Source organism: Trachypithecus francoisi, unplaced genomic scaffold, assembly GCF_009764315.1.
Source record: "Trachypithecus francoisi isolate TF-2019V2 unplaced genomic scaffold, Tfra_2.0 Lachesis_group0, whole genome shotgun sequence".
Classification (NCBI taxonomy): Eukaryota; Metazoa; Chordata; class Mammalia; order Primates; family Cercopithecidae; genus Trachypithecus; species Trachypithecus francoisi.
In genome coordinates this window covers 151,257,024-151,276,842 of record NW_022681453.1, presented here as the reverse complement: position 1 = coordinate 151,276,842, position 19,819 = coordinate 151,257,024, and the positions used below count along the sequence as shown (strand labels likewise).

General features: G+C 37.0%; 1 protein-coding gene across 3 annotated transcripts in view; it reads left to right on the top strand.

Moving 5' to 3' along the window:
- The window catches only part of TRPC1 (transient receptor potential cation channel subfamily C member 1), an 89,421-nt gene that overhangs the window by 43,705 nt on the left and 25,897 nt on the right, over positions 1–19,819 (top strand). For all 3 annotated transcript variants that reach the window (XM_033212412.1, XM_033212411.1, XM_033212413.1), the window contains 2 exons: positions 14,553–14,684; positions 17,791–17,986. In XM_033212412.1, coding sequence (XP_033068303.1) covers positions 14,553–14,684; positions 17,791–17,986 — 328 coding nt within the window. The remainder of the gene's footprint in view (positions 1–14,552; positions 14,685–17,790; positions 17,987–19,819) is intronic.

The following is a 19,819-nucleotide window of genomic DNA, read 5'->3' as shown; positions in this document are numbered from 1 at the left end:
TTGAAGAGGTCCTTTACATCCCTTGTAAGCTGGATTCCTAGGTATTTTATTCTCTTTTGAAGCAATTGTGAATGGAAGTTCATTCCTGATTTGGCTCTCTGCTTGCCTGTTACTGGTGTATAAGAATGCTTGTGATTTTTGCACATTAATTTTGTATCCTGAGACTTTGCTGAAGTTGCTTATCAGCTTAAGGAGATTTTGGGCTGAGACGATGGGGTTTTCTAAATATACAATCATGTCTTCTGCAAACAGGGACAATTTGACTTCTTCTTTTCCTAACTAGATACCCTTGATTTCTTTCTCTTGCCTGATTGCCCTAGCCAGAACTTCCAACACTATGTTGAATAGGAGTGGTGAGAGAGGGCATCCCTGTCTTGTGCCAGTTTTCAAAGGGAATTTTTCCAGTTTTTGCTCATTCAGTATGATATTAGCTGTGGGTTTGTCATAAATAGCTCTTATTATTTTGAGGTACGTTCCATCAATACCGAATTTATTGAGCGTTTTTAGCATGAAGGGCTGTTGAATTTTGTCAGAAGCCTTTTCTGCATCTATTGAGATAATCATGTGGTTCTTGTCTTTGGTTCTGTGTATATGCTGGATTACGTTTATTGATTTGCGAATGTTGAACCAGCCTTGCATCCCAGGGATGAAGCCCACTTGATCATGGTGGATAAGCTTTTTGATGTGCTGCTGAATCCGGTTTGCCAGTATTTTATTGAGAATTTTTGCATCGATGTTCATCAGGGATATTGGTCTAAAATTCTCTTTTTTGTTGTGTCTCTGCCAGGCTTTGGTATCAGGATGATGTTGGCCTCATAAAATGAGTTAGGGAGGATTCCCTCTTTTTCTATTGATTGGAATAGTTTCAGAAGGAATGGTACCAGCTCCTCCTTGTACCTCTGGTAGAATTCAGCTGTGAATCCATCTGGTCCTGGACTTTTTTTGGTGGGTAGGCTATTAATTGTTGCCTCAATTTCAGAGCCTGCTATTGGTCTATTCAGGGATTCAACTTCTTCCTGGTTTAGTCTTGGGAGAATGTAAGTGTCCAGGAAATTATCCGTTTCTTCTAGATTTTCTAGTTGATTTGCGTAGAGGCGTTTATAGTATTCTCTAATGGTTGTTTGTATTTCTGTGGGGTCAGTGGTGATATCCCCTTTATCATTTTTTATTGCATCTATTTGATTCCTCTCTCTTTTCTTCTTTATTAGTCTTGCTAGCAGTCTGTCAATTTTGTTGATCTTTTCAAAAAACCAACTCCTGGATTCATTGATTTTTTGGAGGGTTTTTTGTGTCTCTATCTCCTTCAGTTCTGCTCTGATCTTAGTTATTTCTTGCCTTCTGCTAGCTTTTGAATGTGTTTGCTCTTGCCTCTCTAGTTCTTTTAATTGTGATGTTAGAGTGTCAATTTTAGATCTCTCCTGCTTTCTCTTGTGGGCATTTAGTGCTATAAATTTCCCTCTACACACTGCTTTAAATGTGTCCCAGAGATTCTGGTATGTTGTATCTTTGTTCTCATTGGTTTCAAAGAACATCTTTATTTCTGCTTTCATTTCGTTATGTACCCAGTAGTCATTCAGGAGCAGGTTGTTCAGTTTCCATGTAGTTGAGCGGTTTTGTTTGAGTTTCTTAGTCCTGAGTTCTAGTTTGATTGCACTGTGGTCTGAGAGACAGTTTGTTATAATTTCTGTTCTTTGACATTTGCTGAGGAGTGCTTTACTTCCAATTATGTGCTCAATTTTGGAATAAGTGCGATGTGGTGCTGAGAAGAATGTATATTCTGTTGATTTGGGGTGGAGAGTTCTATAGATGTCTATTAGGTCTGCTTGGTGCAGAGATGAGTTCAATTCCTGGATATCCTTGTTAACTTTCTGTCTCGTTGATCTGTCTAATGTTGACAGTGGAGTGTTGAAGTCTCCCATTATTATTGTATGGGAGTCTAAGTCTCTTTGTAGGTCTCTAAGGACTTGCTTTATGAATCTGGGTGCTCCTGTATTGGGTGCATATATATTTAGGAGAGTTAGCTCTTCCTGTTGAATTGATCCCTTTACCATGATGTAATGGCCTTCTTTGTCTCTTTTGATCTTTGATGGTTTAAAGTCTGTTTTATCAGAGACTAGGATTGCAACCCCTGCTTTTTTTTGTTCTCCATTTGCTTGGTAGATCTTCCTCCATCCCTTTATTTTGAGCCTATGTATGTCTCTGCATGTGAGATGGGTCTCCTGAATACAGCAGACTGATGGGTCTTGACTCTTTATCCAGTTTGCCAGTCTGTGTCTTTTAATTGGAGCATTTAGTCCATTGACATTTAAGGTTAATATTGTTATGTGTGAACTTGATCCTGTCATTAGGATATTAACTGGTTATTTTGCTCGTTAGTTGATGCAGTTTCTTCCTAGCCTCGATGGTCTTTACATTTTGGCATGTTTTTGCAATGGCTGGTACCGGTTGTTCCTTTCCATGTTTAGGGCTTCCTTCAGGGTCTCTTGTAAGGCAGGCCTGGTGGTGACAAAATCTCTAAGCATTTGCTTATCTGTAAAGGATTTTATTTCTCCTTCACTGATGAAACTTAGTTTGGCTGGATATGAAATTCTGGGTTGAAAATTCTTTTCTTTAAGAACGTTGAATATTGGCCCCCACTCTCTTCTGGCTTGTAGAGTTTCTGCCGAGAGATCTGCTGTTAGTCTGATGGGCTTCCCTTTGTGGGTAACCCGACCTTTCTCTCTGGCTGCCCTTAAGATTTTTTCCTTCATTTCAACTTTGGTGAATCTGGCAATTATGTGTCTTGGAGTTGCTCTTCTGGAGGAGTATCTTTGTGGCGTTCTCTGTATTTCCTGAATTTGAATGTTGGCCTGCCCTACTAGGTTGGGGAAGTTCTCCTGGATGATATCCTGAAGAGTGTTTTCCAACTTGGTTCCATTTTCCCCCTCACTTTCAGGCACCCCAATCAGACGTAGATTTGGTCTTTTTACATAATCCCATACTTCTTGCAGGCTTTGTTCATTTCTTTTTCTTCTTTTTTCTTTTGGTTTCTCTTCTCGCTTCATTTCATTCATTTGATCCTCAATCGCTGATACTCTTTCTTCCAGTTGATCGAGTCGGTTACTGAAGCTTGTGCATTTGTCACGTATTTCTCGTGTCATGGTTTTCATCTCTGTCATTTCGTTTATGATCTTCTCTGCATTAATTAGTCTAGCAGTCAATTCTTCCACTCTTTTTTCAAGATTTTTAGTTTCTTTGCGCTGGGTACGTAATTCCTCCTTTAGCTCTGAGAAGTTTGATGGACTGAAGCCTTCTTCTCTCATCACGTCAAAGTCATTCCCTGACCAGCTTTGATCCGTTGCTGGCGATGGGCTGCGCTCCTTTGCAGGGGGAGATGCGCTCTTATTTTTTGAATTTCCAGCTTTTCTGCCCTGCTTCTTCCCCATCTTTGTGGTTTTATCTGTCTCTGGTCTTTGATGATGGTGACGTACTGATGGGGTTTTGGTATAGGTGTCCTTCCTGTTTGATAGTTTTCTGTCTGACAGTCAGAAGGACTGTCTGTTGGTCTGTTGGAGATTGCTTGAGGTCCACTCCAGACCCTGTTTGCCTGGGTATCAGCAGCAGAGGTTGTCGAAGTTAGAATATTGCTGAACAGCGAGTGTACCTGTCTGATTCTTCCTTTGGAAGTTTTCTCTCAGGGGTGACTCCACCCTGTGAGGTGTGGGGTGTCAGACTGCCCCTAGTGGGGGATGTCTCCCAGCTAGGCTACTCAGGGGTCAGGGACCCACCTGAGCAGGCAGTCTGTCCGTTCTCAGATCTCAACCTCCGCGTTGGGAGATCCACGGCTCTCCCCAAAGCTGTCAGACAGAGTCGTTCGCGTCTGCACCGGCCCCCGCTGCTTCCCCTATTGGACTGCAGCTGTGCGCTGTCCGCAGAGGTAGAGTCTACAGAGACAGGCAGGCTTCCTTGAGCTGCTGTGAGCTCCACCCAGTTCCAGCTTCCCAGTGGCTTTGTTTACCTACTTAAGCCTCAGCAATGGTGGGCGCCCCTCCCCCAGCCTCGCTGCTGCCTTGCTGATAGATCGCTGCAGACTGCTGTGTTAGCAGTGAGGGAGGCTCCGTGGGCGTGGGACCCTCCCGGCCAGGTGTGGGATATATTCTCCTGGTGTGCCTGTTTCCTTAAAGCGCAGTATTGGGGTGGGAGTTACCCGATTTTCCAGGTGTTGTGTGTCTCAGTTCCCCTGGCTAGGAAAAGGGATTTCCTTCCCCCTTGCGCTTCCAGGTGAGGCGATGCCTCGCCCTGCTTCAGCTCACGCTGGTCAGGCTGCAGCAGCTGACCCGCACCGATTGTCCGGCACTCCCTAGAGAGATGACCCCAATATCTCAGTTGAAAATGCAGAAATCACCGGTCTTCTGTGTCGCTCGCGCTGGGAGTTGGAGACTGGAGCTGTTCCTATTCGGCCATCTTGCTCCGCCCCAAGTTTTAAATTTTGATGGAGTCCAGTTGATCTTCTTTTTTCTTCTTTTGGTCATTTGCATATTGGTGTCATAGCTAAGAAGCCATTGCTTAATTTGGAGAATGTACTTTGTATGATTTTATGCCTTTTTAATGTGTTAAGAGTAGGTCCATGGCTCAGCATATAGTCTAAAATGGAAATGTTCTATGTACTCTTGAAATAATATACATTCTGCTGTTTTAGGGAAATGTTCTATAAATTTCAGTTTGGTCATATTGTTTCATAGTGTTGTTTAAATATTACATATCCCTACCAGTTTTCTCTCAATTTCTGGGAAAAGAGTATTAAAAATTCTAACTACAATTGCTCCAGTATCTTTTTCTGTGTCAGTTTTTGCTTTGTATATTTTCAGATTTTAGGTATCTACACATTTATACTTGCTATATATTCCTTCTGCTATTAATTTATCCATTCTACCTCTCTCATGGTTACTGATTACATGGCACTTTTTCCAACCCTTTATTTTCAGTATGTTTGTTTTTCTTAATTTAAATAGTCTTTTTTGGAGAGTGTACTATTGGATATTGCTTTTTATCTACTTTGACAGTTTTTGACTTTTGATTGTTTAGTTCACTCACATGTAATGTAATTTTTGGTATGACAGATTTGTTTTTTTTTTTTATTTTGCCATTTGCTTTCTATATTTCTCATGTATTTTTGTTGTTCCTCTGTTCCTCCTTTGGTGTTTTCTTTGTGTTAAAAAAAAGTATACCTTTTTATTTCCTCTTTTTTTTAAGCTATTTAAGAATTTTTTCTTTTAGAGATAATAGTATATATCTTTAGTGTATTACAATCTATTTCAACTTGGTATCGACTTAAAATGTGACAACTTTGCTGCCCATTTTCTTTGTGCTATTATTTTCACATATATTACATCTAAATATGTTATAAACACAATAATGCAGTATTATAATTATTCCTTTAAACAATCTTACACTCTTAGAAATGCAAGAAAAAAAATTCATGTATAGAGTCTTCTATATTTATCCACATTACTACTATTTCTGTTCCTCTTCATTTTTTCTTGTGGATTCCAGTTACCATTTCCTTTCAGCTTTAGCATTCTCAGTATGGCAAGTCTACTATCTGAAAATTCTGTTAGTATTTATGTGGAAAAATTTTTATTTCACCTTCACTTTTTGAGCTTTATTGAGATAAAATGCACATACCTAATACAATTCACCCATTTAAAATATATAATTTAATGTTTTTTCATATATCTATAGGTATGTAAAATTATCACCACAGTCAATTTTAGAACATTTTTACACCTTATAAAGAACCCTCATACCCTTTGCTCTTTTTTTGTCACTGTTTTAAGGTAGAAGGTCATGTTACTGATTTGAGATCTTCTTTCTATTTTTAAAACATTTTTATTTTTGAGATGGGGTCTTTCAATGTTGCGCAGGCTGGTCTTGAACTACTGGCCTCAAGCAGTCTTCCCACCTTAGCCTCTGAAAGTATTGGGATTATAGCCATGAGCCACTGTGTCTGGCCTCCTCTTTCTCAATATAGGTATTTTCCTCTAAGCACTGCTTTAGCTGAACCCCATAATTTGTTATATGGTGTGTCTTCATTTTATTTCATCTCAGTTTTTTATTTTCCTTCTATATTAAACCCATTAATTATTTAAGAGTGTGTTGTTAATTTCCACATATTGTGGGTTTTTAAAATAATTTTCTTGTTACTGATTTCTAATTTATTCCATTGTGGTTGGAGAACATACTTTGTGTTGTTTCTGTCCTTTTAAATTTATTGAAGTTTTTTTTTTTCCCCTTATGGTGTAGCATATGGTCTAATCTGGAGAATGTTTTATGTAGACTTGAGAAGAGTATATAATCTGCCTTTGTTTGATAGAGTGTTCTGTAGATGTCTGTTACATCTAGTTCATTTATAATGTTGTCTAAGTCTTCCATTTCCTTATTGATCTTTTGCCTCATTGTTCTCTCCATCATTGAAGGTGGGATATTAAAGTCTCCAACTGTTGTTGTTCAGTTATCTGTTTGTCCATTTCTGTCTGTTTTTCCTTAATGTATTATGGTGCTCTGTTGTTAGTTATATATATATTTATAGATGTTGTATATTCTTTTCTTTTCTTTTTTTTTTTTTTTTGTGACAGAGTCTCACTCTGTCACCCAGGCTGGAATGCAGTGGTGCAGTCTTGGCTACTGGGTTCCTTTTGCCTCAGCCTCCTGAGTCACTGGGACTACAGGCATGCACCACCATGTCTGGCTAATTTTTGTCTTTTTAGTAGAGATGGAGTTTCACAATGTTAGCCAGGCTGGTCTTGAACTCCTGACCTCAAGTGATCTGCCCGCCTCAGCCTCCCAAATTGCTGGGATTACAGACATGAGCCACTGTGCCCAACCTATAGATGTTATATCTTCCTGATTGATTGACCCTGTTATTCTTATAAGGTGTCCCTCTTTATCTGTAGTAACTTTTTTTATATAAAGTCTCATATTACCATAGCCACTAAAGTTTTCCTGTTGTTGCTGTTTGCATTATACATCTTTTTCCAGCTTTTAGTTTTAATCTATTTGTGTCCTTGAATCTAAAGTCTGTCTCTGTAGACAACATATAATTGGATTTTTAAAAAATCTAGTCTGACAGCTGTTGCCTTTTGATTGGATTGTTTAAGCTGTTCACATTTAATGTTATTGATAGTTGGATTTATGCCTTCCATTTTACTTGTTGTTTTCTGTGTCTACTTTTTGTTTGTTACGTGTTTCATGTCTTTTTTTGTTCCTGTTTCTTCATTAGTGCTGTCTTTTGCATTGAGTATATTTTCTAATGTGATTTATTAGACTGTTTGCATTGTTATAAAAGCATATCTGAGGCTAGGTAGTTTATAAAGAAAAGAGATTTATTTGGCTCATGGTTCTGCAGGTTGTACAAGAAGCATAGTGCCAGCATCTGCTTCTATTAAGGACCTTAGGAAGCCTCCAATCATGATAGAAGGCTAAGGGAGAGCATGCATGTCACAGAGCAAGAGAAAAAGAGCAAGAGAGAGAGAAGGTGGTGCCAGGCTCTTTTTAAAAATCAGATATTGTGGGAATGAATACAGCGAGAACTTACTTATTACTGCAAGGATGGCACCAAGCTGATCATGAGGGATCCACCTCCATGACCCAAATATCTCCAACAAAGCCCCACCTCCAACATTGAGGATCAAATTTCAACATGAGGTTTGGAGGGAACAGATAACCAAACTATATCATGCAGCATTTTTATTAATGATTTTTTCACTGAATTTTTTGAGCTTTCTTTTTCAAACTGGTTTCTCTAGGGCTTGTCATATACATTGTAACTTGTCAAAGTCAGTGTGAGATTTTTTTTTTTTTTTTGGTAGAGATGGGGTTTTCCCATGCTGTCCAGGCTGGTCTCAAACTCCTGGACTCAAGCAGTCCACCCACCAGCCTTCCAAAGTGCTAGGATTACAGGTGTGAGCCACTGTGCCCAGCAGCTTCAGTTTTATACTAGCTTAATACCAATAACATATAAAAATGTTACTCCTATACATCTGTATTTTCTTTCCTTTCTCATGATATTTTTGTTGTATATACTATATCTATTAATATTACTAACCCAAGAAAACATTGTTATAATTGATTACTTTACCATCTCATCATTTTTTTAGCTCATTACAACTTTGGCCCCACCTTCCTACTATATGCTGTTATTGGAAAATATTTACACCAAATGTAAATAGAAATATATTACATTTCTGTATGTTATAGGCCAAACATTGCTTTCTGTTCTATAAATATTATTCTATATAATTTCTTTTTAAATCACTTGCTTTCAGCCTGATTAACTTGCTTTTATATTTATTGTAAGGCAGTTCTGGTAGCAATATATCTTGTGAGTTTTTGTTTATCTAGTAAAGTTTTTATTTTTCCTTTATTTTTGAGTATTCACTTTGCTGGATTTAGGATTTATGATTAACAATTTTTAAATTTCTTTGAGTACTTTGAATATGTTATTTCACTGCCTTCTGGCATCTGTTTCTACTGAGAAGTCAGCTGTTAATATTATTTGGGTTCCCTTGTAAGTGACCTGATATTTTTCTCTTGTTGCTTCCAAGATTTTGTCTTTGACTTTCAGCATTTTTACTATGATGTTTCTGTTTGTGGGTCTCTTTGCATTTATCCTACTTGGAGTTTTTTGAGCTTCCTGGATGTGTTGATTGTTTTTCAAGATATTTGGGAAGTTGTTAGCTATTATTTCTTTGAATATTTTTCTTTTCCTTTTTCTTTTCTTCGTATGGTACTTCCATTATGAGTATGTTGGTATGCTTAATGGTATTCCGCATCTCTCTTAGGCTCTGTTCATTTTTCTTAATTATTTCTTCTCTTTGTTCTTCAGCTTGCATAATCTGTATTGATATATCTTCAAGTTTGCTAATTCTTTCTTCTGCCAGTTCACAGCTACTGTTGAGCCCTGTGTTAGTTTTCTGGGGCTCCCATAATGAGGTACCACAAAGTAGCTTAAAAAGCAAGGAGGCCGAGACGGGCGGATCACGAGGTCAGGAGATCGAGACCATCCTGGCTAACACGGTGAAACCCCGTCTCTACTAAAAAAAAAAAAAAAAAAAAAAAGCAAATTTTGTGGCTGGGTGCTGTGGCTCACTCTTGTAATCCCAGCGCTTCTGGAGGCTAAGGCGGGTGAATCATCTGAGTTCAGGAGTTCGAGACCAGCCTGGTCAATATGGTGAAACTAAAAGTACAAAAAAGTTAGCCGGGCATGGTGGCATATACCTGTAGTCCCAGCTACTCAAGAGGCTGAGGCAGGAGAATCGCTTGAACCCAGGAGGTGGAGGCTGCAGTGAGCTGAGATCGTGCCACTGTACTCCAGCCTGGGTGACAGAGACTCCATCTCAAAAAAAAAAAGACAAATTTTGTTTTCTTTTGTTTTACAGTTTGGGAACCTAGAAGTCAGAAATGAAGATATTGGCAAGGTTGATCTTATGAGGGTTATGAAGGAAGGATCTGTTCTAGGCCTCTCTCCTTTGTTGTAGTTGGCTGTCTTCATGTTCACATGACATTCTTCCTGTTTGTGTGCCTGTCTCCACATTTCCCTCTTTTATAAAGACACTAGTCATATTAGATTTAGACCCACCTTGATGTTCTCATTGTATCTTAATTTCCTTTTTAAAGACTCCATCTCCAAATAAAGTTATATTTTGATGTACTAGTAGATAGAACTTCAGCAGATGAAATTTGGAGGGGTACAATTCAACCCATAGCAAGCCTCTCTAGTGAATTTCTAATTTCAGTCATTGTACTTTTTAATTCCATAATTTCCATTATATTCTTTTTTTTTTTTTCTTTTTTTTTTTGAGATAGAGTCTCGCTCTGTCGCCCATGCTGGAGTGTGGTGGCGCAATCTCAGCTCACGGCAACCTTCACCTCCCAGGTTCAAGCAATTCTTCTGCCCCGGGGAAAAAAAAAAATCTGCCTGCAGAGTAACCAGATGTCAGATTTAAGAGAAAAAGATTTCAAACTAGCCATTATAAATATGCTCACAGTACTAAAAAGACAGCATGATTGTGGAAGTAAAGCAGGGTAAGAGGACAATGTCACATCAAATAGAGAATATCCATAAAGGGAGAAATAATGAAAAGGAATACAGGCCAGGTGCAGTGGTTCATGCCTGTATCCCAGCATCCTGACATCTGGTTACTCTGCAGGCAGCTTTTTTTTTTTTTTTCCTTCCTGGGGTATGGGTCATACTTTTCCCATTTCTTTGCATGTCCCTTAATTTTTTTGTTGGAAACTGGGCATTCTAGATAATATGGCAGCAGCTCTGTGTGCTAGTTCCCACCCACCCTCTTTCCTGGGGCTTGTTATTATTATTTACTTGTTTAGTTTTTTAGTGATGGATTGGATTATTTTAATGAAGTCTGTCCCTGCCCCCATCTCCCCCATAGTGGTAAACCTCTAATGTTGCTCCTCAGGGAGGCACCTTTTCCTTGAACATCTAGTATTTCTTTGTTTGAAAACTGGACAGTTGAATATGTATGACAGCAACTCTGCATACTTTTTTCCTGTTTTGTTGTTTATATATATATATATATATATATTTTTTTTTTTTTTTTTTTTTGACAGAGTCTCTCTCTGTCACCCAGGCTGGAGTGCAGTGGCACGATCTCAGCTCACTGCATGCTCTGCCTCGTGGGTTCACACCATTCTCCTGCTTCAGCCTCCTGAGTAGCTGGGACTACAGGCGCCTGCCACTGCACCCAGCTGATTTTTTTTTTTTTTTTGTATTTTTAGTAAAGACGGGGTTTCACTGTGGTCTTGATCTCCTGACCTCGTGATCCGCCCGCCTCGTCCTCCCAAAGTGCTGGGATTACAGGCGTGAGCCACTGCCCCTGGCCTGGCCTGTTTTTTATATTTTTTACATTACTTGCCTAGCCTACAGAATTTGTCTCCTTGTGGTGTACATTTATTGATGTCTGTGCTTTGTGTTTTATTCTCATTTTCATTTTTTAGGTTTGATTCCTAAGGACTCTTTTAGTGTCTACATATGTCAGCCAAATAATTGAGCTGAGGTTGTGCTAATAATGCACCTTGGGCCCATAAAGTTTCTACTGTCTGCTGATCAATCTGTGGGTTAGTTAGGGAATCATTTGAAGTTGTGGGCATTTATTAATTTTTCCTTGGTCTTTTCTTTTTACCAACTCTCTGATGTTCTCCACACATATGTAATTTTCTAGTCAGCCAGGAATTTGTGGAGACCTTATGTGAATCCATTTATGGCTTTCTTATTTCCAGGTTCTCCCTGTTAAGTTTCTGGTTGCCTCAACTTGGTTTGCAGCCTCAGTCTTGCAAAACTGCAGGTTTTCTCTGTCCATGTCCACCAAGTTCATTACTTTCAGCCAGTAGGTTTGTAGGCTTTTGCCTCTCATTGAATTGATTTTGTCACCCTGGCATAAAACTACAAGTATACCAGCTAAAAGCTGGCAAAACTACAAACCTTACTGACTGAACTGGGGGCAGGGGTGATGGAGGCAGTTCTAGGCAAGGCCATTCCTGCCTGAAGCACTGGCAGTTTTTCAACAATCAACAATTCTCAATAAACAGCTTCCAGTGGCCTGAAGTGGTTAATCTTTTTGGATAATTTTGTTCAGTTTTATGTATTTTTTTTTGTGGAGGGTAATTACCTCTTCATACTGTTATTATCTTAATGATGTTTTGAGTACCAAAATTGACAGATCTTATGAAAGAAGTGGCTTCATTATTTGTCAGATTATATCTAAATGCTTCCCACACAATGGTGCTTCATTATAGTGTGAAACAAATGATTACCAATCTTTTCATTCCACCATTATTGGAAGTTACTCTTGCTGTGATTAATCCTTACTATATCTTGAGACATGATAAAGTAGGTTAATACAAAAGTCTGTTTTTGAAACAGTGTGATAAAATTAATTAATGTAGACATATTGTTGGAAACAGAAGGATAAGTTGCATAATTACGTATTTTTTTCTCAGTTTTTTGACAGTATAGTATAGGCAAATACCTCTTCAGAAATCCTTACTTAATATACTTATTAATTGAATAAGTAGATCATAACTGAATTTCATAAATATTGTTTTCTTAAAAATGTATTATACGGGATTACTTTTGTATCTAAGTAAGACATTAAACCTATAAGCTAAATAAGGAATATATCAATAAATTTGTTTAAATGAAGATTTGGAATTTCCATATAGAAAAATTCAGTACAACAAAGTAGAAAGATAAACAATAAACTGGATTAAAAGTATTTAAGTCACCTGTAATCCCAGCACTTTGGGAGGCCACGTGAGCCTAGGAGTTCGAGATCAGCCTGGGCAATATGGCGAAACTCCATCTCTACTAAAAACACAAAACTTAGCCAGGCATGGTGGTACACACCTGTAATCCCAGCTACTCAGGAGGCTGAGGCAGGAGAATTGCTTGAACCCAGGAAGCAGAGGTTGCAGTGAGCAAAGATTGCGCCGCTGCACTCCAGCCTGGGTAACTGAGTGAGAGTCTGTCTCAAAAAAAAAAAAAAGAAAGAAAGAAAGAAAGAAAAGTATTTGAATCACTTTTGATTGGACAGTGGGCTAATTTCTTTGATAATGAAGAGACCTTACAAATTGACTAAAAGAAAGATAAATAATCATTACAAAAAATGGGCCAAAGAATATGAACAGGCAAGTTACAGAGGAAGAAGTAGAAATGAATATTAAACATGAAAAGATGCTCAGGCATCTAAATAAATTCATTTTAAACCACCTATAAAAATTCTATTTTCTGTTAGATTGAAATAGTAATACGCAGTATTAATGAAGCTGTTGGAGAAAATGAGCTCTCCTTGTTATTACTGCTTTGGAAACATCTATCAGAATTTAAAATACAAATGCCATATTCCCCAGAAATTGAAAGTTCACAAAAGATATGCAAACTGAAGCATATTCATTGCTGCATTTTTTATAGCAGAAAAAATGTAGAAGCAACCTAAATGTTCATTAATGGAGAGCTTATAGACCTCTGTCCAGTTGTATGAGATGAATCTGTATGTGGTGACATAGAAAGAGGTTCATTATATGTTACATTTTTTAAAAAGCAACCTGTTCCTTTATTGTGTCTGATTATGTTCGTGTGTAAATAGAAACTATCAAGAAGGACATGCACAATTCTATGTAAAATGACTAGTTTTGAGGATTGCAGTTGGGAGGTGATGGGAGGACAAGGATTAGGGAGTATCATGTTTCCACATTGCTTACCTCATGTTTTATAATAAGCATGTATTTATATTAAAAGAAAAATATGCATTATATAATATCTACCAAATTTGTAAATTAAGAATTATATTTATAAATGAACTATAGCAAATTTTTTCTGGTTTGTTTTCTATTTAGGTATGGAAATATGAATATTTATAGATGGCAAAGGGAGTGCTTTTTACATTAGAGACTGCATAAGGAAATGATTTCACTCTTAAGATTTGAAACATCTTTCAAACTCATAACCTGAATGAATGAACAATGTATTATATAGATTGAGCATATTAAAGTATTTTTATGGTCTGGGCGCGGCGGCTTACACCTGTAATCCCAGCACTTTGGGAGGCTGAGGTGGGTGGATCACGAGGTCAGGAGATCGAGACCATCCTGGCCAACATGGTGAAACCTCATCTCTACTAAAACTACAAAAACTAGCTGGGTATGGTGGTGCATGCCTGTAATCCCAGCTACTTGGGAGGCTAAGGCAGGAGAATCGCTTGGACCAGGGAGTCTGAGGTTGCAGTGAGCCGAGATCGTGCCATTGCACTCCAGTCTGATGACTGGAGTGAGACTCCATCTCAAAAAAAAAAAAAAAGTATTTTTATTACTGAGAAAGAAAAAATTTATTAGTCATCAAATCCACATCGTATTAAAAAAATTGTTATTAGCATATTTTATTTAAAGTTATATTGGGTTCAAACAAGGCACAGTGGCTCACACCTGTAATCCCAGCACTTTGGTAGCCCAAGATGGGAGGATTACTTGAGGCCAGGAGCTTGAGCCTAGCCTGGGCAACATAGCATGACCCTGTCGCTATAAAATTTTTAAACATTAGCCTGGTGTAGTGGCATGCACCTGTAATCATAAGGCTGAAGTGGAAGGATCCCTTGACCCAGGTGTTCGAGGCTACAGCACGCTGTGATCACTCCACTGCACTCTGGCCTGGGTGACAGAGCGAGACCCTGTCTTTTAAATAAAACAAAAGTTGGTCCAGAAATATGAATTTAATTAAATTGGATTAAACAAAAATATTTATATTATACCAAAGGCATTTTGAATCTATGAAAAGAGACAGTAAAACAATTTTCTAAAACACAATAGATAGCAAGGTTTTTCAATATTTATATCTCAAAATATTTGTTTTAAGTCTTTTTATGGAGGTTATCTTGTAATAAATAAATCTGTAGTTTTTCTTTTAATTTTATATTTTAAGTATGCATTTATGAAAATTATAGATTAGGATACTAATTATGTGTGTATAAGTTTATTTTACATTATGGAATCCAATTTTATCACAGGTTTCGTCTCGATATATATCGATGTTTGGCCAGTCCGGCTCTAATAATGTTAACAGAGGAGGATCCAATTCTGAGAGCATTTGAACTTAGTGCTGATTTAAAAGAACTAAGTCTTGTGGAGGTGGAATTCAGGTGGGAATGAATGCAAATTGTAAATTATATAATGTCTTTTGTTTCAAATCTTCAACCTCAGTTTCTTCATTACCCAAATTATGATTTGTATATATTTACATTTGATCCAAGAACACTACACCTTGTTGCCACTTACTTGGTAACAGACCCCTGCTCTCCCTCAAAGGAACAGACCCTGGTGCTACTTAAGTCATTCCTTCCCCATCTGCCCTCTGCCACGTTATAACCACCCTTACTCTCTTCCCCACTTTTCAACCTAACTGAAGGCATTGTAGAGCAGTGTGAAATACAGTAGGAGTTATAGCCTAAAGCAGGAGCAAATTTATTCGTAGTTGCTCTCTCTCTCACACATCTCCTCATTCTCCAATTCTATAATCATCTTTGAGTAATGATCCTTCAGATCTTTCAAAAGCACATGGAATGCTTTCTGTATGTCAAGGGCATTCCACACACAGACATAGTCCCTTTTCACTATTTGCTCAGATTTTCTGGTAAGATAAATATATATGTAATGTAATACATGTAAACATAAAAATAAAATACAACTAATTAAGAGGGATAAACACCCAGTCTGAGTTGTCTTCTGAAATGAAGATTAAATGTAATTTTGGCACTTGGCATACCAAGGAAGCACTCCTATTATTTTCCTTTTGGGGGGTAAGTTGAAGAAAAAAAAAAAGACTTTGTAATAGCAGCCTATGAAACGACTAATTTAAACATTTTTTTAAAAAAATCCTTAGAAAACTACTTTTATTAATAGTGGAGTTGAGAGAAAGCGTTGAGATTTTTCTTTATGGAAAAGTATCCCTGTTGCCCTCTAAAGAAGGAGGAATTGATTCAGTTTTTTACCAGCCCCTGTTGCAGGGTTTCTACTGGGGATCTATAGCTATTCCTACCTTTTCTTTCCTATACAGCTGCTATTAGAGCCCCATGTGTTGTATGACACTTTCAGTGACTTGACAAAATTGGGAAAGTTCAAACTTCTACTTCCTGGAAGGACAGTAAGAAACGTGGAGTTTTCTTTAGCTTTAACAGCAGCACTTAATGTGTTCTTCATAGACCTGAGTTCCAGAAACTGAAAAAAGACCTGCTTGTGTTTTCAAGTTTGGAACTACTGTCTTGTAACTTGGATAATTTAAATTTTGTTTAAACTTGATATGACATAAAGTATGTACTTTACTTTGATGAACACACAAAACATGGTTCAAATGTAACTTGTTGCTACTTTTAACTTTATTAGCACGAGGCTGTTAAATTTTTCTGTTTAAATATGAAGAAGGACTGTTAAATTATTCTGTGTAAATATGAAGAACTTCCTATTATAACCTCATAATTTGAGTCTGAGTTATATAAAATAAAACTTATTCAACTCCTTTCAAACAGAATTTGAAGAAACTGCTGTGATTATGTAATCATAACATAATAAAGTTAGATTTGGAAGTGATCATAGAACCCATTTACTTCAATCCAGTGTTTTATAGACAGTGGAAGAGATTTATAAAGGCTAGATTTTTACTAATAGCAGCATCTAATTAGGAATAGAGTTAAAACTGAAAGTAGGAGCAAAGTTATAACTAGAATATAGGAATCCTTGCTTCTGGTTTTCTGTATTTCCATCTAAACTATACAGCCACTTATTTGTCTTCAGTAATCTATTAGAAATGGATTAGATTAATAAGATGTATAAGTTTCACTTTTGAATCTCATAGTCCATCAAATGTTTATCCAAAGATGGAATATTTTTGTAATAATATATACTTTTGATAAACGTTCCCATCTGCAGTTAGATTCCTAAATCAAGAAGCAGGGAGTGCCGCATTTGTTAAATAAATCCAATTATTTATTCTCAGGAGTTTTGACTACATAGAAAGTATAAAGAATGATGAGAGAAGTTAAGGCAAAGAAGTTTTTATTCTTAAGTTACAATTTTTATATAGCCAGTTCATGGAAAACCCCATTATATAGAAAGACTAATCAGTGGGAAATCTTCCTGTTTCCCCTTCCTTTCTGTTTGGGAAAAAACTGAATAAAAACATTATTTTCTGAAGCCCAACCTCAAGACCATGACTCATAATTATTTATTTCTGACTTCATTCCTAAGTTATTATTAAGCTTAGACATAAAGTTAATGTAATTGATTTTTTTTCTTTCTTTTTTTGAGACCCAGGCTGGAGTGCAGTGGCACCATTTTGGCTCACTGCAACCTCCCCCTCCTGGGTTCAAGCAATTCTCCCAGCCTCAGCCTCCTGAGTAGCTGGGATTACAGGTGCCTGCCACCATGCCTAATTTTTGTATTTTTTAGTAGAGACAGGGTTTTGCCATGTTGACTAGGCTGGTCTTGAACTCCTGACCTCAGGTGACCCACCCGCCTTGGCCTCCCAAAATGCTGGCATTACAGGCATGAGCCAACACACCCAGCTGTAATTGATATTTTTTAAAAGAATTATATACTAAAACTTCTTCATTTCCCACAAATTAGTTCAGGCCTGCCTTTAATAAGCAGTTCAAACCCAAGATTCAAGGAATAGGGATTCTGAAAGAGAGTTTTCTGTTAGGTGCATTTTAATATCTTTCTTTCTAATTTGAATTTCACTCAAATGAGAACTTTATGAATCAAAATGCTACTTTAATATTAGAAGTAACATAAACATATTGTAGATGACTATTATTGAAAAAGCTCTAGTTAAAAATTTTATGATAGTGATTGGATAGCATTAAGATGCTATGTTTATCATTAAGGTGAGTAATATAAAAGGAAGTTTTAGCCAAGCTTACAGAGAATCAGGGAAAATCAGTTAATTGAAGAACTGGTTGACAAACATTATTAGAATTTTTAGGAATAACATCAGTATATATAAATGAAAACTGTGCTCATCAAAGACTATTAGTATGAACACAAGGAACATAATTGTGTTATGGTTTTCCCCAAAGCTGTGGAAAATTTGTGCACCAGTAGTTTCCTTTTGATTATCCACAGAAAATGACTTCAGATTGTGTATAACACTGTCAGAATTAAAATGTTGCTGAGTAAAAACGTTTTTAGTGAATGTAGCTTAATTAAAAGATGGAAATGACATTTCTGATAATAGAATGCTGCATTTTGTAGGAATGATTATGAGGAACTAGCCCGGCAATGTAAAATGTTTGCTAAGGATTTACTTGCGCAAGCCCGGAATTCCCGTGAATTGGAAGTTATTCTAAACCATACGTCTAGTGACGAGCCTCTTGACAAACGGGGATTATTAGAAGAAAGAATGAATTTAAGTCGTCTAAAACTTGCTATCAAATATAACCAAAAAGAGGTATGAGGCTTTCTGTAACATATTTAAATTATTTTCTCTACAGTAGTCTAGTGGCTCAGAGCAAAGGCTTTGGAGCAACTCATCTGGGTTGAGATCCTAGTTCTGCTTCCTAAAAATTGTGTCTTGGGATAGTTATTGAATCTGTCTGAGCTTTTGTTTTAATAATTAATTAAGAATATATACTAAAAGGGTTTAGCACAGTATTAGCATTAAGCAAGTATGCAATAAATGGTAGTTTTTATTATTTTTAGTAATATTGATTATAACATGGATGTTGATTTAATGTTTTTGCTAAATAATTGCTACACAGGTAAGATCCTTTGTAGTAGGTACAAACTTTATAGGGAAGTTTCCATCTTGTGTTTTGTCTGTCATAGGTTTGTTTTCATTGATCTGGTTATAAACAGCCCCTTCTTAGTAATAGTGATTTCTATTTAAAAATAAAGTATCAGATATTATACTTCCTGATTCTTCTTATTTATAATTCATTGTGAAACTCAAAAGTGGAGAGGTACATGATATGATAACTAAGTTAAATCTGACTTTTCTGGCATCATCCCTTTCTGTTAAGAGAAATGCCCATTTCTACTCCCCATGCATACATATACACATGATCCAGGAACTTGAATCAGGAAGATAAGCATTTTAAATTTCATTTTTGAGATAATTAACTAAACAGTGAGATTCATATGTAGATAATAATACACAATTGATAGTATGGGATGTTGGTAAATGGTATTTATTAGGTATTCTAAGACTATTTTCATTATTAATATAGATGTTTAAATAAAACTTGCTTATCAAATTTATATTATTACAAAAATGAGGCCTGAAATATATAATGATAGAAGGCCAGATACAGGACCTTTGGTGCTAAGGGCAGAATTTTTTCTTATCTTGGTTAAAAATTTGAGCCTCACAAAGCTATTAGGAAATTGATGGAGGATGTTTATTGGTTAATATATTTGCTTCTGTGTTCCACAACCTAAAAGGGACATGAAGTACTAGAAAATGTTAGAATAAGGGGATTACAAGGTATAAAATCAATTAAAGTGATTTTAAAAAAAGAATCTCATAGAAAGGTGTAAAGAACTAAAATTATCCTGGTTAGGGAAAAAAATCTAAGAGGCAGTTTTCTAGTGATAGCTATATCCCTAAAGGACTCACAGAGTGGAGTCAAAATAGAACCAGATGTACCATTTTAAAGAAGATGAAAGAAAAGACAGGAAGTAACAGTAATATTTGTGAGTTGAAAGGAAGATATTTTGCTATTTTAAAGATGAATGAAAATGTAAAGTAATTTTTAAAACTAGATTTCTAAATATGATCAATTGGGAAGATATTTTCTCAAACAGTTGGTAAGCTTTGTCTAGGTTATCAATCTTGAATAGCAAACTACCCTGAAACTTAGTGGCATAAAACACTTCATAGTTATTTTATAATAATTTCATAATCGTTTTATTCTGCTTGTGGATTCTTAGGTCAGGAATTAGGAAAGGGCATGGCAATCATGATTTGTCTCTGTTTCTCCGTGTCTGAGAATTCAGCTGGAGATAAATGACGGGGCTATCATCAGCTGGAGGCTTCTCCGCTCACGTGTCTGGTGCCTGAGCAGCAGCTGAGGCCTCAGGAACAGGGAGCTCTGAGTGGTCTGGGTGCTCAGATGGGTGAGTCCACAGAAGGTGGGGCTCCTCAGAACTCACAGCAGGAACCAAGGAGAGGCATGGCCATCACAGTGGGCAGACTTTGAGGATGTGATCTGAGAAGCCTCTGCAGGCTGACTGGGGTGCATACATGTGACCTCTATATGTAGCCTGGGCTTCCTTACAGCAT